Source organism: Crocodylus siamensis, chromosome 3 (assembly GCF_052110815.1).
Source record: "Crocodylus siamensis isolate JL-2025a chromosome 3, ASM5211081v1, whole genome shotgun sequence".
NCBI lineage: Eukaryota > Metazoa > Chordata > Crocodylia > Crocodylidae > Crocodylus > Crocodylus siamensis.
The window spans coordinates 65,309,087-65,326,822 of record NC_143397.1 but is presented as its reverse complement, the minus strand read 5'-3'; the positions used below and the strand labels follow the sequence as shown (position 1 = coordinate 65,326,822).

Here is a 17,736-nt window from a genome sequence, read left to right as displayed (position 1 = left end):
ACGTTTGGCAGGTTTTACACTTGCAGATAAGCATATTTTTAAGCATTCATCAGAGCCAAATTTCTCAAATTGAAGTTTCAGAGATAATGTATCATCTTCTGATGACACCTCTGAATTCAACATCTCTCAAAAGGAAAATACCAGTACTTCACATTCTTGTTAAACACCAAAATGAAAGCATTTCATGCTCTCTTAAGCTTGATGTTATATTTTAGGAATTATATCAACGATTGATATACAATACCTGAGTATATTTAAAAAACTTGGCTCTCTCAGGTAATAGTAAAAATTCTTCTTTCCATCAAGAAACAGAGGCACCCTGGATATAGTTCTGGATAATGCTGACCGCCCAGCATTTTCAATTACCACGGTAAATTTGGACAATGAAAATAAAGAAGCTTATTTGTCCCACGTGAGCTCTTAAAATTAACATGCAATTCAAAAAAAAGAAAACTGTATTTAAAGGACATTAAGTTTGCAAAAGTCAAGCACTCAAAATGCCAGAATTAAGGCTGCGTCGGCCAGCTTGTAAATGCATTATGGTACAGGTAATTTTAATGATAATATATTTTTTTTCTAGAAGACATCTGTTTTATTCCAGACAGCATGGATGGAATGCTAGATGACTCAAGCCCCGCTTTACACGTCACAGGGGCTGGGGGTACTGCCCAGCCAAGTGCATGAGGCTGGGAGTAGGATGGAGCCACGGGATGCTCATCCATGGGGCACCAGTGGGCATGCCCCCCAAATTTTACACAGGGCAGAGGAAAATGTGGGCTGCCTGCTGCAAGTTCAAGGCTCCCTACCCTGCTGCCTTCCCCTTGGGAGCCCTGTGCCAGCTGTGTGCCCCCTGCCCTCCTGGCAGCAGTGTGAGCAATGCAGAGTTGTGCTTTCCACTACTGCCAGGCAGGAAGGGGGCATGTGGCCAGCATGGGGCTCCTAGGGCTAAGGCAGCAGGATGGGGAGCTCCAAGCCCACAGCAGGCAGTCCACATTTGCACCGCCCCCCCCAATCTGGCCATGGCAGGGAGCGGGTTGGAAAAGAGATGGGTATGTGTCCCTTTTCATTTTGAAGAGGTGGTCACCCTAAACTTAGATCAGCTACACTGAGAAGTACCATCTCTAAGGACCTACTGAATTCAGGGAGGCTGCCCTCTGATTTGACAGTGAGTGCAGCACTGGATGGCATTTTTGCAGCAAGAGAATGGTGGCACACCCTCACGCCTCTGATTGTATGAGGGGTAGGACTGTCAAGGTCCCTCAGCCAATCAGAAGTGGGGTAGGACTCAATATACTTGCGCACCACAGCTGCAAGACTCGTGGAACCAGCAGCTGTGGTCTCCCAGCTGAGAGGACTCCCAGCCATGGGAACTTGATTCTTGCCAGTGCATGGGGAGCCCAGGATTAGGTTCCCCCAGTACTGGCAGTCAGGCTCGATGAGCTGTAATGTGCAATCCCACAGTCGCGCCTCCTACCATGCACATGGCATGGGAGGCGGCACATACGGCATGGCAGGATCTTGTATTACATCCAACTTCACCTTTACCTGCATGTGTAGAGGAGCTACCTTAGAGTTATGTTTTCTAATTTAAGACTTCAGACATGGAATCCAGTTTTAGAAAACTGGACTACTATATATCCTAAAACCATTGAAGCTAACTGTACATATGTGCATTACAGTCACTGTTTTGGAAAAAATCATTTGCCTTGCGTATACTTTAAATATACCTATTTCGATACTTTAAAAATGTACAAACATTATTAAATACCAGAATGCTTCGGTATATGCATCCTGCTGTAAATCAAGTTTGGAGAACAATTTTCTTGAATTATAGGAACACAATAGAATATAAATCCATGAAACGCTTTAAACAATTAAAACCAAGCCTGAATAACATCTAAATTTAAACTTGTTTGTCAAGATGTAGTAAAGAACAATTTGTTATGGTGATTACAACAACGGAACATAATAGTAAAGGAGACATTTTTGTTGTTTTAGTATTGATGCAGACATGTTATCTTTATTAAAAAAAGGATAGGACAATATAGACTTGTAACTAATGGAACTTAGACTTTACCAAGAGTAGTTTTCTTGAACATCTCCTACCTGTATAATCCCCAAATCACAGCCTTCTTTCTCATTGCAAGGTAAAAAATGGCTGCATCAAGTGGATCATTGTTCCTCTGAAAGGCTGCTTTAGCTACCTGTGAAGAAAGTTTCTGCTGAACTTTTGAACACAAAGAAAAAGGATTTTTTAATTTCTTTATGATTAATTAAAACAGTCCCTAATCAAGTCAAGTTTGTATCCATTTCACTGTTTCATGATAAAAAAAGTTTTTGTTTACTTATGGTTATTAAACAGTTTATACTGACAAAAAAAGTGTCACTTTCACACATCCCTTTCCACTTTTTCAAGGTAAAACAGTAAATATAGTGTTATTCTTAGCAGTTTTTACATTTAATAGAAACACAATTTCAATTGGCTTATCCGTAATGGTTTGGTTTGCTAAAGCCTAGAGCCTGAATTCAAAAGATGCACTGATCAATTAAAATCAGAAAATAAACTGAATTGCAACTTAAGGCAACAACCCAGTGCTATTACTTGTGTGAAAAAGTTCCAATCAGAAAATGAATGGACCAAGTCTCATACTGCACAAAACAAGTATGAGTTATGTCTCTTTCATCTAAGAGTGTAAAATAATCTCAGGCTTGAGATTTAAGTATCAAGTATCAACAAACTTGGGGCATACCTTGAGTGCAATATGCATGCCCAGGGAATTTCCTGATACTGGATTCCTGGGCCTACCTCTACCTTCCTGAGCAGGGACCAGAACAGCCAACCCCCTTTGGGTCCCCCTTAAACTCCAGGGGAGGCGCACCTAGGCCAAGGTTAGTGAGGAACTAGTTAGGGAAATTCTGGAGGGACTGAATGTATTCAAAATCAGCTGGTCCGGACTATCTCCACCCTAGAGTACTGAGAGAATTAGCTGAGGTCATTGCGGGACCCCTGGCACAGCTTTACGAGCACTTGTGTGGTGCCAGAGGACTGGAAGAGGGTTCAGTGTGGTTCCCATCTTCAAAAAGGGGAGGAAGGAGGACCCGGGAAACTATAGGCCAGTTAGTCTTACCTCAGTCCTGGGCAAGCTTTTTGAGAGAATTATTCTGGCACATATCCACGAGGGGCCAGCAGGGGAGATTACGCTTAGGGGCAACCAACACGGGTTCATTAGAGGCAGGTCCTGTCAGACCAACCTGGTGGCCTTCTATGACCAGGTCACCAGATCCTTAGATGCAGTGGTATCAGTGGACATAGTCTTCCTAGACTTTCGGAGGGCCTTCGACACTGTCTCTCACCCTGTTCTCATTAAGAAACTGGGGGACTGTGGCATCGACACCTACACGGTCAAATAGGTTGCCAGATGGCTGGAGGGCTGCACCCAGAGAGTGGTGGTGGATGGGTCATTTTTGACCTGGAGGGATGTGGGCAGTGGGGTTCTGCAGGGATGAGGTGGTGGAACAGTCATAAACTATTACAAGACTATAGGGGGTTCTAGTGGCCTGTTACAAAGTAGTCAGAGGGGACCAGCAGGCATTAGAGGAGTCCCTGTTCCCCCAAGCACTACCAGGAGTGACTAGGAATAACAGTCACAAGCTGGCAGAGGGTAAATTCAAGCCAGACATCAGGAGGCGCTACTTCACGAACAGGGCGGCTAGGATCTGGAACCAACTTCCAAGAGAAGTGGTGCTGGCTCCTATCCTGGGGGTCTTTAAGAGGAGGCTAGATGAACACCTTGCTGGGGTCGTTTGACCCCAATACTCTTTCCTGCCATGGCAGGAGGTTGGACTTGATGATCTGCTCAGGTCCCTTCTGACCCTACCAACTATGAAACAATGAAACTAAGTGGGAAACCTTGGCCAGCTCCCCTCCAGGTAATTCAAGACCTGATCCTGCACACCGAGGGATACCCCTGCAGGAGAATTCCTGGTGTGCACAGGATTGGGCCCTTGAAGCACAAGGAACACATGCCTACTCTCACTCTTCAAATAGAACGCCTATAAAGCAAACAGACATCCTGCCATAAAAAAAAGCAAAAGACATCCACCACAAAATAGCAGCATAAATTAATACCATCTTTTGTCAGAGCCATGAATTCGGGCAGTTAGGGTATGACAAAGAACAGAGATGTTTGTTTTCTTTTGCTTTGCACCAACAGAAAAAAAAAATTATGGCAGCACAAAGGTGATGTCTATTTTTAGCCCTTGACATAAGAAACTAAAATAATTTACTTATTTCTGGCCCCTACAGCTGGTCAGCAGAAGCCCATGATACAGTAGAACGACTGAATGTATGCAACAGCAGGGTGCAATATAGCACTGTCTATCTGACCCTCCCCATCCATTTGATAACTATTTATGTTGCAGAATTTTAGCATCTTTAGTGAAGACATGTGGATCTCAGTTATGCTGCTATAACTATTAGCTAGAAATGACAAGAACTAACTGCCCTGACTCAATTCTAAAAAGCCACGTGAAGCTGGTAGAAGGGGGCAATGACTCAAATCAGAGAAGAGGAAGGTCAGATAAATAGTTCTCCCTAGCCCCAATCAGTCAGTAACAGATGCTAAAAGCTCCTTTAACCTGAATATTGGGCAGTGAAAACGTATGCTGAATTTAACCTTGGAAGACTGAAAACGTGAATTGTGACACAGCCTTCTTTTTGGAATGTTTTATGCATGTTTTATGTCATCGCAGAAGGAGAGGAATTAAAAGCCCTTAAATCTTGAAAAAGAGCAATTGCAATTTTCGTATTAGGACTAACTCACTTCTAAATCCCTGTGACAATTTATTAAACCAACAGCTTCTAAATAATGCATCCTGTAAGCATTTGGTAACCTCATTAATCTGTTTTCATGGAAGATGTACAGTAGCCTGTTTGCTTCATTTTTGCTAGGTTTGTCAGAGTGAAACTATACCCCTCCTCAGTATGCATAATTTCTTTACATGGACTATGTATGACATTTAAGATTGCTGAAGCAATGTTGAAGCCCCTGTGCTAAAAATTACTCGACAGGTTGTATCCAAATATTGACTGATCATTTACGAAATTTTGCATGCTTTGTGTTGTGTATTCCCTACCAAACTATGCAGAATCAAGCACTCTTAAAAATAAATAAATCAAGTTTTAAAACATATATTTGAAGATGCAGCCTGATCTCAAGACCCAGTGAAAAAAGATCTATAGAAAGGGACAAGATATGTCCTCCTTTGGTATCATCCTCAACATAAAATCCTTACCTTTAAGGTCCCTACATCACAAAATATCTGCAGAACTTTTAATTAAACAAAGTAGGTTTAGCTTAAACCAACTGGTCTTCAATCAGCTGCATTTACCTTCTCTATGCATCTGCGCAATGTATGGATATTTCGAACCCACCATCCTACACCCATGGCTCTGAGTTCTGACCAAGTTGGATCTCCTTTCTGCATTGCAGGAAGCATATTCAGTAGTTCTTCTTCTGCTACTGAATGAAATGCCCAGGCGAAGTGACTAGTGGATAAACCTAGATATTCATACAAAATAAAACATCCATTTTATCTGAAAGTTCAAAATGCAGTTAAATGCTTTGTTTAATTCTGATTTTTAACCAGGCAGCAATAGCAATAGCAGGCTGTTGAAATGATAGCAGGTACCACATAAATCGCAGTACAGGAACTTTGAATTCCTCCAGGTAGTTCTTTGCAAGTCAATGGATACAATTAGGGTGCATACAGGAGAGTTCAGCAGAACTGGGGGTGGGAGGGGAGAGGAAGGGGCTAGGGGCATGGAAGGATTGCAGGGGGGGTGACGGTTGGCAGGAGCAGAGGGTTGCTCTGATCCTTTCATCCCCCACCTCCCCCAAGACATCCCTAACCCTCGCCCCCACAATCTTGCATACAAACTGTTCCCAGTGTCAGTTTCAGAGGGGTTCTCTAGTGATGGGAGCCTGACTTAAGTAAATCAGGATGGCAGGAGGGAAGGGTAGATCAGGGGGCCAGAGAGTTAAAAATAGCTACCAACTGGAGGGAGGGGAGGGGACGCCCACAAATCCTGCCAACCCCCGCCCCCCATTCCCCGACAAACAACCTTTCCTGCAGACCAACCCCTATCCCCCAACCTGTCCTGCTCCTCCCCCCTACCCCAACTTACTTCGATTGGGCACCAGTAAACACTGGTAAGATCAGCACTGCAGGGGAGGCAGGGGCTAGGGGGAGGAATCAGCCCCAGGACTGTCCTCTGAACGTATACAGACTTTCAGTTAGATTGGTCTAACCGTGCCCAATCTAACAGTGCTTCTCTCAGGGGAACCAAGTTAGACTGGGCTGGCCATCTTTTGACCGATTTAACCTTTGGGGAATGTCTGTACAGTTTGGCACTTAGATCAACTATTAGATCTAAGCGTAATGTACGTACATAGGTGAACGGAGTTAGATTAGGTACACCTTTTTTACGTGATCTAACTTCACAAAAGTCTATGCACACCTTTATCGTGTCTCAGAGCATATCTGATCAATAGCAATTAACACATTATTCCCAATTAAAGAATGGCTGATAAATATACCTTAAATTCAAAGTATGACCCATCAGTTTCCTTAAATGTTGTTGCAGTGTCCAGTGGAATATGCTAAATAGCTTTTACAGGCTCAAGTAATTCACTGAACAGGTTCAGCAAATAGACAGCTGGGAAGAGCTGTAATGTGTCCAGAATTTTGCATTTTTTTTCTCAGGGAATGTCCAACACATGTCATACAGCGAAAAGTCTAAAAAGACCTTTAGCTCAGTGGAAGCTTCCACACTGCTTGAAATGAGGTTGATTCCTGCATAAAATAGTCCCAGAGAGTGCTCACTTCCACTATTCTCTCTCTATTAGAGCAGAAGGCAAGGTACAGTTGCACCTTACAGACCAGTGGTCTCCAACCTTTTTAAGTAAGAGATCTCCTTTGGCATTTAAAAGCAACCCAAGATCTACCATGTGCCACTGCTGCCATCCCCATGGACTGACCTGCTGGGCTGGGCTGGGCACGCACGTGCATACACGCGGGCACTGAGCCCCCCACCTCAGCCTCTGATTAACTCCAAGAGGCTCCAAGATCTACTGGTGGATCATGATCCACTAGTTGGTGACCACTATTACATAAACAAATCTGAGAAACAGCACTAACTTGCATGAGTCGGAGTTACACTAAGCCCAATAGGCTTTGTTTTCTTAGGGACCTAGCTCAGGAGATTACAGGTGAGATATATTGTCTAGAACACAGGGAATATCTCACTATGACTTTCTCCCATCAAGTCTAATAGCTGATTTTACAGTTCTTTAAAAGGATTCCTGCAAACATTCATCAAGGTAAGAGGTTCTGCTGCAAGCCTTTCAGCAAGGAGAAAGAACAGCACTCTTTCAAGCTCAGGCAGATGACTCTGTGCACTGCCTCAGTGTCATTAAACCAAATCAAATAGATTCGGTCCTTCATCCTGATACTAAAGCAAATGAAAAATATTTCAATGAGGTTGGTAGCAGTATAGTCCAGAAGTTCAGAAACAATAGCCAGTGCTTGTGTAGATTTTGATACTGAAACCTGAATATGAGATATTTCTTTCACAGTTCTTGGTGCAGATGAAGACTGTTTTATGAAGCAGTGCTGTTTGAGGCAATTTTGAAACAAAAGTGAGAGTGGCTGCTGCTAAGTGGTCTCACTGTGATTAACTACATGCATGGGGTCTAGAACTGAGAAGTTTTCAAGGGCCTGCCACAGCTGAAGACTGCATGCAACAGCTGTTCTAGAAGGAAGCTCTTCTCCCCCATCTTCCAAGTCCTTCCTGAGAAAGTTTTACACTGCTACGTGACCTCTTTCCAGGCACAGAAATGTGGTGACTCTTTTATGAACCATAATGGCTTAGTCACAAAGTGGGGGGACTAATGAAGTACTGTCCCTTGTGTTGTCATCAGGAAAATAAATACTATTACTGTACTAATTCATGAGAAAGTACCAAATGGCAAATAAAACCTGTAACAATCCTAACTATAAAAAGCGACAAAACAGGTGGGCAAAATGCGGCTCATAGGGCGGATGCAGCCCGCCAGGCCATTCTATCCAGCCCACGGGGCCCCTAAAACTTTTAGAAAATTAATATTATATGCCTCTGGCTGACTGTCATTCAGCCCTTGATGGCTTGCCAAAGCTCAGTAAGCAGCCCTCCACCTGAAATAATTGCCCACTCCTGCTCTAAAATCTAACAAGCTAATTGCCCTCTTATTAGAGAAAGGAATGCATCTCAGAGCCAAAAGGGCAGGTAACAACCGCCTTCAAAAGTGGACACAGGGAGAGTTGTGGCCCTAGGAGCCACTGCATACCTGCAGATGTACAGGGAGGCTGCTCTGACATGCTGTAATTACAGCATGTCAGAGCAGGCTTGATTAATCAAGTCTACTGGAGCATGCTAATTAGTGTGCTCCAGCAGCCTCTGCATCACTGGCAGCGGAGCACTTTAACTAAAGCTCATTCAATGAGCATTTTTAGTTAAAGTACCTTCTGCCATTCAGAAGCACGGGGATGCTGATATGCAGGATGCTGCAGACACGTTAAAGCAGCTTTCAGAGCCACCCTAATTAAAGCACCCCCGCCAACCCCCAGAACACATGCAAAAAAAGCTCACATACTCAAAAAAAATACTTCAGTACTTAATTACAACACAACTGGCAACCCATCATTATCACAAGTCAATTCTTACAATACCTATTTCGAAAATGCATTTTATGTGGTACCTTAATAGTCTTATTGTGATAGGTACTTTTGACTTGGGAGATGTGACTCAGTTAGCAAGCATGCTGCTACACTTGTCCAGTTTTGTTGTTATAATTTGATATTACCAACTAAATGTCCCATAAGTATGAATGTAATGACAAGTACTACCTTTTTTGTAAAGGTGTTTTTTTGTAAAAATGCCACAGAAATTAAAGTAGCTGCTTTTCCTCAACTAAGGCACAGTAGAGGGAGGAATCATTAAAAAAGACAACATTGTTTTTGCAACACCACTCCTCAGCAGAAGTCTGCTGGAAACTACAAAAATACACTAACTTGATTATGGACAATTTCTGAAAGGTATTTGACTTAAGAGACTAAATCCCATTTTCAAAAGTAACCTGGGTTCCTAAAACAATTTGATACTTCTGAAAAATTCTCTTTCCCACCCTAGTCTCTTATCCAAAGTAAAACTAAAAATATTTTTTTCAGAGTAGAAGGACTACACAAGATGTTGTCTTTAACCCCAAGCTGCACATATGATTGCTTTAACTCCAATCAAACAGCACATACAGTTTTATTCCTGGTAAAGTAAAAGCTCTGTTATCTGGCACCCCCTGGGAATGGGGGGTGCTGGATAACAAAATATGCTGGTTAATTGAGTGGCCCCGGTGACCACTTCTCCCGCCGCATCTGGGGTGCCCTTCTGCCCCTTCTGGGTGCCCTGCGGGACAGGGAGGCAGGCCCCACACAGCCTGCTCTGCCCCCAGGTCGTGGGGGCTTGGCAGTGCAGGCTGCTCTGCCCCCAGGTCGTGGGGGCTTGGCAGTGCAGGCTGCTCTGCCCCCAGGTCGTGGGGGCTAAGAGAAACTGGAATTGCTAGAGTGGGTACTTCCGGTTTCACTTTAACTTACAAGCCGGCATGCCGGTTAGTAGAGCACGCCGGCTTGTAAGATGCCGGTTAATAGAATTTTTGCTGTAATTATATTTCAGTATTGACACAGATATGGCTTATAGTACAATGAGATTTTATAACTTAAAACAATTTTCTCAGGCAGTTCTGCACCATTACATCTAACAGACACTGATCACCTTCAGAGTGGTTCTGCCAGATGGTATTCATTTGATTAAAAACCAAAAAAAAGAAAACTGTATTACCTTGGTGAAGCAGCTGGGCTCTATGCACAGGAGGAAGCGAGGTGGTCAAAAACGTGTGAAGCCGAACAGCTAAAAGGAATTTTAAACCACATTCATCAAGTGTTTCTCCACCTGAAAATAGAAAAGATTTTTTTTTTTTTTTAACTGGAAAACACATGAAAACCGTGAAAAAATAAAGAATTTTTATACTCTTGAATCAGTCTCCATGTATACCATCACATTTTAAACTCATGAATGCATTCAACTGTTAGTGAAGGGTTAAGAGCCCCATAGTATAAAAGAAAGAAAAGGCAACCCTGAGGATGATATGGTCACACAAACAAGTTAGTTTGCTACAAATTTACTAGTTAAAAAGACTTTTTGACCCTATCCTTTCAGTAAACAATTAAAAACAAAAAACAACACCCACCCTTCTTTCTGTTCAAATGGGTATGAGAGTTGGGGGAAGAGGGGGCAGAGATGGAAGAGCAGAAGAGCCACACAAATCAAAACCACCTTGAAAAATGAGAGGTCATTCTTAGGACAGTGTGAGTTAACTCCTCAGTGAGAACCACTTCTGATTATTTCCTTAGACAAAATCATCCACTTGCAAAAGCTTTAGGGGCCCTAAAAATCAGATGTACAATCAAACTAAAAACCATACAAGAGCCTAAAAGCTCCTAATAAGCTCATTAAATTAAAACTGCAAAAATAATTTGGCACTCCAGAAACATATCCTAGAACTTTCCAACAAGAGCATGGTAAACTGCTTTAACAGCAGGTCTAGATAGTCATGTTTGCAAAGACTTCAAATCCAAAGCAGGGCAAGATTCATTGGCCCCTCACAGAGCCCATCTATGGGTCATGATACTACTGGGCAATTAAAATACTTCCAAATTTCATTAACTGGTAATTTCAAAAATAAGATTTTATTAAGACATCTGATATTTAAAAAGTTTAAATAATAAATGGCAAAATCTGTTTCCCCAGTTCATAAAAGTTGAACAGAATATATTTAATACATTAGGAAGATACTTCAAAAATAATACAAAAAAAAAAAATATTAAAAAGCTTGTGAAATCTAAAAATATTTTTGACCATTTGGTAGAAATAGAGCTTACCCTGATTTCTATCTCTGCTTTCTCCTATATCAGTACTAGTAGTGGCAATTGTATCTGCCAATGCCATCAATGACATCTGCTCCATCCTAGTGAGACCTGGTAAGCTTGAATGAAGCAAGTGGCGAGAAAGAACTTGGGCATGTTCCAGTCCAAAGTATGTTGGGCCATACTGAGAAAGATCAATGACCTTTGGTTTTGTATTATCTTCATCTGCCTCAAACATGGTGAGATTATCTGTACTTAAACTGGAGCTCTGAAAAAGATCTTCATAATTGTCATCTGGTACATCATTTTGTTTACTTAAGTTATTTTTATGATTGGACTTTTCTGAACAGGAATGGGAACAGTCATCATCTGCAGCAAGCAGTGCATACAAAGGGAGTGGTGGAACAGAATCTATTTCTGTGTAATCTGTATTTTCTGTTTTGTTGAATGTCTTGGGATCTCTAGCAGTGCTTCCACTAGCACTGATTGTGAGAGATCTAAGTCGCCGATCATGATTAGATTCAGATTCATTTACAGCAACAACTTCCCCAGCAATGCATTTAACCAAATGGGATAGGATAGCCTTTGCTCTTCGCACTTTACCAAGATCCATGAGCTCCAAAAGCTGAAAAGGGTGGTATTGAGGTAAAGTGGGACATAATGCATGTGCTGCTTCAAAAAGTCCAGAATCTTCCATATCCACAGGGATATCAAATATTGTTCTCTTTCCACTAAGCTTCTGTGCAAGGCTGGTCATGGATCTGGTTAAGGTTCGCTTTGGTGGATGAAGGCCAGAACCAGCTGACTGGCTTTGTTTCATTAAGCTAGTTATAGATGGTGTGCTTCCACGGTAAGAGTCTGTAGCAGCTGTCTCTTGTTTTGAAGGAGGCTGCCACTGAGAATAAACATGCATTTCACAATCCATCCCAACTACAAGAATGCCATCACGAACCCAAGACAAAGAAATTGGACAAGGAGGTGATCCTTCTACTGAAGAAATTAAGTCCACACATCGTAACAACACAAACCTAGAAAGGGGTGTAACTTTTGCAGTTTCCCATAGTGGCAAAGCGACACTCTCCACACCATTTTGTTCTTGCATCTTTCCAGCCAGCTGACCAAACATATAAAGCTTTGATCCAATTCCTACTGTTAGGATATGCGAACCATCTTCTCTAGACATCCAGTCTAAGTGAACCAAGTGCTTTGTGCTTGACGGAATTTTCCCATTACCAGATAAACAAACTTCCTGTTTATTATACTCCATTAAATTGCTGTCAATACTTATAGCAGAATCTAATGTTGTGCCTATTTCATCTAAATGAAGAGTCTGTTCTAGAATCCAACATGAGCCTCCTGTAGATTCACATTCAAAAATACTAACATCAATCATGAAGTCTTGGGAAAAGCGACTATTTTTAGGGACTACCTGCTTGTATGCAACAGCTAATCTATTTGTGTGTGCACAGCTAACTTCAATTGGTTTTCCTGGAACGTTAACAGCACTACTACTAAGAAAGCCATCCTCGATAAGTAATGGCCATTCTTCCCACATATATATAACATTGCTATATTCTGGCATGGAAGAAGCTACTGAATCCGTCACTCTACATCTCCAGAACCTAACTTTGCCATCAGAGCATAAAGTTGCTAGTAGATAAGGGGCACGACAAACTGGATATATGGAAGATGAACTCAAGTGTCCTAAAATAAAAAAAAAATAAATAAAGAGAGGTTCAATAAGCAATCATACAATTATGCATCAAGTTATGTATAAATATTGATACAAATTTTCTTAAAGGAAATCATGTTAAACAAATACATTGTAATTTGTAATTTTTTTTTGGCAAAGAATAGTCATAGGGATGCCAAAAAGAGGTAAATGAACTAGCAGAACACAGATTTATACTGACATTTTGAGAAAGGTAGAGACAACCATTTTGTTTTAAATCCATGATACAGAGATTTGGCATAATCTTAATTGCACTCAATCCACATCAAGGATAAAAAATCAGCATCAAATAATCAGCACCTGGGGGCTCATGGCTGAATTGTGTAATAAACTTAAAAATAATCAACATCAGCAGTGTTAGAAGTTGAAACACACTAAGCATGTTTCATATATCAGTTAAGTTGCATAGTACAAGCTGCAACAGATTTACAAAAATTAATTTTGTTATATTGTTCATAAATCTATAGCCATCTTTTACCAGACATTTTTCCAAATGCCACCAGAGAAATTCTTTCAGAAATGCTGTAGCTTCTACTGTATCTCTGAATATGTTTGGTGTCTTATGAAAATACACAGAGGCAGACAGCTATGAGACCTACACTATTCACGCTGAAATTCATACACTAAGCTAGCTCAGAACAAATGTTTTGGTATTAAAAGCATAAATGCAATTCATGGGCAATAAATGCGTATTAATAGTATTTACATATTATTTTTGCATTTATATTTAACACTACATTCATTATTAGTAATACAGCCAATGCTATAATGTCTTTCACACTGAAAAACATAAAACCTTGTTCTAAAGCAGTGATTTCCTACCGTGATACTATGGGGTGCCACAGAGTATTAGCACTACTAGGTGTGCAGACACCTACACATGATTCACAAGATAAACCCAGAGATTTCAAATAGGAATCAAGTGTCAAAAACCTTATGATCTGTTGTGGTCTTTCTGAGTTCTTTGCAAAAAAAAAAGTTCTAGTACTTTTATGTAGTGAAACAAGTGAAAACTAAGAGCTGACATTTTCTGAGGGATGCCTTAAATCTAACGAAGGGCACCCTGAGTCTAACAAGGGGTGCCTTGAGTCTAGTAGTTCTCAACTTTTTTAATCTAAAGAAACATTTATCATTGATTAGCTTCTGTAAGGGTTCTGTTGCATGAATATAACACAATTTTTAAAAAGTGACTACTTAATTTAATATAAAATCAGATTTGGAAGGTATATACACTTGCTTAGGCAAACTACCGCACTATTAATTTATCTCTGTTTAAAGTTCTAACAACAACCCCAGAAACAGACTAGTTTTACCTCTTATTTTAGTTTACACACCTGCTGATGGCTTAACACTTATTATCTCCACTCCTTCTGGTAAACCCAACTCTTGACTATAAACCATTTTTGAAGAGAGAGTAAGGCGACTGGTGCTCTGAAGGTTTGCTTTACAGGCCTGATATTTTTGTGTGAAGGGAGACTGGACCTTTTCTGGATCTGTAGGTGAGGAATGCAGGTCTTCTTGATGCGTTGTTGTTTCAGGCTCTCTTTTGGAGGCTCTCTTCTCAACTAAAGAAAAATGCATTAATTAAAAACTAAGTCTTTATATCTTTAATTATAAACAACTTTTGACAAAACCCAAGCACACCTCTAATCAAAGGCATTTGTTAAATTCACACATATATGCCTGTATGTAGACAAGACTTGCCTAGGATGGTTTAGTCGAGGATGATCCTATCTTGAGCAAGGGGCTGGATTAAGTGACCTCCTAAAATCCCTTCCAACCCTACTTTTCTATGCTTAAGTATCCAAGAGTGTGAATACATATACATATGTTGGCTCTCTCATAAGTTAACACTTCAATTCATTAATCAAAATGGAAAGAAAGTTTAGGATAACTTTAGTTTTTTGTATTAAAATACAATAGTAATGTTGCCTGAAAAGGCGTTGTGCTTTTATTATATCCCTTCTGCAAAAATTAAGGCTAAGGGTTTCACAGGAAGGAATCAGTGGATACAGATCCACTGAATTTATTCTCCTGATTCCTGCTCAGCAGAATGAAGCACTCTCTTAAATAAAAGACTTGGCAACAGGACACATGACAACAAGTGAGAAAGAAATATATTGACAACTCTTTTGCCATGCAACACTGCTATGGTTTGAATGTTGTTGTTTTTTTCTATTACGTTTGCCAATATATATAGCACTGGTTGGGATATCAAACTGCATTGTCAGCACCCACCCAGCTGAAGAAATCTTACCTCTACCCACCACCAGTATTACTGACCTAGTCTGACTGCACAGATGGAAGTGTTCAACACTACTCCCAGTTTAATAGGAGGCAGAGAGACCTTCTTTCAAGCTTCACCCATTCTGAAGTATTAAAACACACACTCTAAAGTACACAGGTTCTTAAAGGTTTTATATTTTCATACTGTTTTTCTTCAAACCAGAAGAGACTTCTGTCACTAATTAGAGGGTAAGCTTGAACAGCTTTTGCTCTGCATTTTTTTTTAAATTGAAAAGCAAAAAACAAACTTAATTTCCACCTGTTACCATGAATTTAAAAACAGGTGCATGGATTTTCTTCTTCTTTAGAAACCACTCAAAAATACATAGTTTGGGCTAGACTAAGCCTAAAAAACTCCAGAACACAAAATAATTGTAACATGAGCACATAAACTGGACATAATTAATGCTGTTCTTGGACCTGTAACGTATTTCCCTTAATATCAACTCAAGATACTTTAAAAATAAAAATACAACTAAAAAATAGAATGGATTACACGTATACTTGCAAATAATCAACATTTTTAAACTCAATTTTATGTTAAAACATAGAATAACCTACCGACTGACACTGGAATGGACTTCAAGTGTAAGTTCCACATGTGTAATAATGAGCAGTTTTGAGTATATTCAATTACTATTAAGTAAAATTTTTCTGAGAATCCATTTTGCAAGTTTCCTGTTAGAAATTAAAATGTCAAGATTTTAATACAATCTTTGCCCACAGCAAGCCTCTCTCTAACAGCCTATTATCCTGATGGTCCTGAAGACATTCCATGCTGAGGACACCCAATTACACTTTAGCTCCTGAGTGGAAACACTAGGTGCAGCATCAAGCAATTAAGCCTTGCTTGTCAGCAGCACCAACAGCATCACACTTAAAAAGCTCCTGTTACTCCTCATTTGGGAAGTAGCATGTACGTAAGCAGCGCAATTCTCAGCACAATGCTGCCTGGCACTTAAATGAACCTCCAGCCCCCTGCATCTGCCTCTCTGGTCTACCTGCAATACCTTCATGGTCCATTAACTGAAAATAACTGTACCAGAGGATCAAAATAAAAAACAAACAAAGAAAGAAAAGCTTGTGGGCCTATTTATTTGCTTTCTAAAAAGTTTAACATTGAGAGTTAGTAATAGTAGGCAGCTGTCAACCCCCTGGATCATGATGTTCACCTAAAAGGACATGCTTATATGGAGTCCTGCAACCATCACACCAAGAACTTTGATGTATATACTTAGGCAAAAGTATGGAGGAGTGGAGCTGTCCAAGACCTACCATCCCTCCTCTTCAGACCACTGAAACAGAATCCAGGGTGGATAAAAATAAACAATTTAAAGATAAATAAAATATTAAAAAGAAAAATTAATCGATTTAAAAAAAATGTAAGATGCTTTTTAAAAAAACTTATAGAAAGATAGTTTTAATTTAAAGTATGTTAAAGCTCAAAGATCTCATCATGGAATAGGCATTATAATTTCTAATTATATACTGTTTGAGACAACACATTCATGTAACACTTCAGAAAAAAAATAGAAATAAGTCACAATAGGCCATAGACTATATTAGGGGCCCAAGTTTATTGGGTTCCCAGAGGCTCCTCTATAGATTAGCAAAGAGTAAAGAAAACCACTCTACTCAATGGGACTTAGTGCTCAGTCTACACGATCCCATTAAGCATCTCTGTAATACTTATTTTCAGTTCTCAACCTGTGGATTTGTCTCCAGAGATAACATACCTGACTACATACGCATCAGCCCTATATCAAACAAGAATGTACTTTTTGTTGAAAACAATGAATAAATCGAGGCTTCCTGACCAGTGATTAAATTGTAGTTTAAATCAATTCTGATTTAAAATCAAATCCACCCTGATAGAATCAATAGGCCAGATTAAATCCAGACATCAGCACCTCAATAGTTGCAGCTTCTGCCAGAGAGAAACAGGTAAGTACTGCTGCTGACTGCCTAGCACGTCAGCAAGAGCATGTTTCTTTCAAGGTGATGTCCTTTAGCTTTTTTCCAACCAAATACTCACAAGGCAGTGGGGGCTAGTGTTCAAGGCACCTTATATTCACATTACTTTGGGGGCTGCAATACTGTGGTGTTTTATAGGCGCTACCTGCCACAAGCAGGCCCCACCACATTGCTACCAGGCCCTCGATCGGATGCAGTTTATGATCATACCCGGGACGATAATTATGGAAGACAACTGTATGTTTAATTAAAGAAAAAAAATGTACCCTGGATAAAATCTGCTATATTTAACAAGTTACTGGCAGGTTATGAAGTATAGAAGTGGTTCACACTTATAATTTCTTTTTTTGTTACTAAAGCCAGTTCTGTGGATTTAGAAATATCTTCACACATGGAACCTCTTACTAGACCCATCACTAAAGGAGCATACAGTAACTAAAATTGTATTTAATCATTTTATACCATACAGGAAGTCTCTGACTTACTGTACAGCTCAAAAGGAACGGTTATGTAATTTGAAGGGAGTGACATTTTTCCATAATGTCTTCTGCCAACTTTTGAAAATAGTGGCTAAATACTTATGTGGACTTTTAGACCACCATAGTGAACCATGATGTTAAAATTTCTCTCTCTCAGATCCTATGGCATGGGTCTTACCTTATAAACAAATTATTTCAGCAAGTACCTTTCTCTGCTCTAATGCCATCAGTAGTTCAGTACATTTCTTA

General features: G+C 40.2%; 1 protein-coding gene across 8 annotated transcripts in view; it reads right to left on the bottom strand.

Moving 5' to 3' along the window:
* Positions 1 to 17,736, bottom strand: part of DMXL1 (Dmx like 1) — a 136,774-nt gene that overhangs the window by 59,822 nt on the left and 59,216 nt on the right. For all 8 annotated transcript variants that reach the window (XM_090038425.1, XM_090038426.1, XM_090038428.1 and 5 more), the window contains exons 16-21: positions 15,596 to 15,712; positions 14,083 to 14,313; positions 11,032 to 12,720; positions 9,932 to 10,042; positions 5,392 to 5,561; positions 2,107 to 2,204 (exon numbers count right to left, since the gene is read on the bottom strand). In XM_090038425.1, coding sequence (XP_089894551.1) covers positions 2,107 to 2,204; positions 5,392 to 5,561; positions 9,932 to 10,042; positions 11,032 to 12,720; positions 14,083 to 14,313; positions 15,596 to 15,712 — 2,416 coding nt within the window. The remainder of the gene's footprint in view (positions 1 to 2,106; positions 2,205 to 5,391; positions 5,562 to 9,931; positions 10,043 to 11,031; positions 12,721 to 14,082; positions 14,314 to 15,595; positions 15,713 to 17,736) is intronic.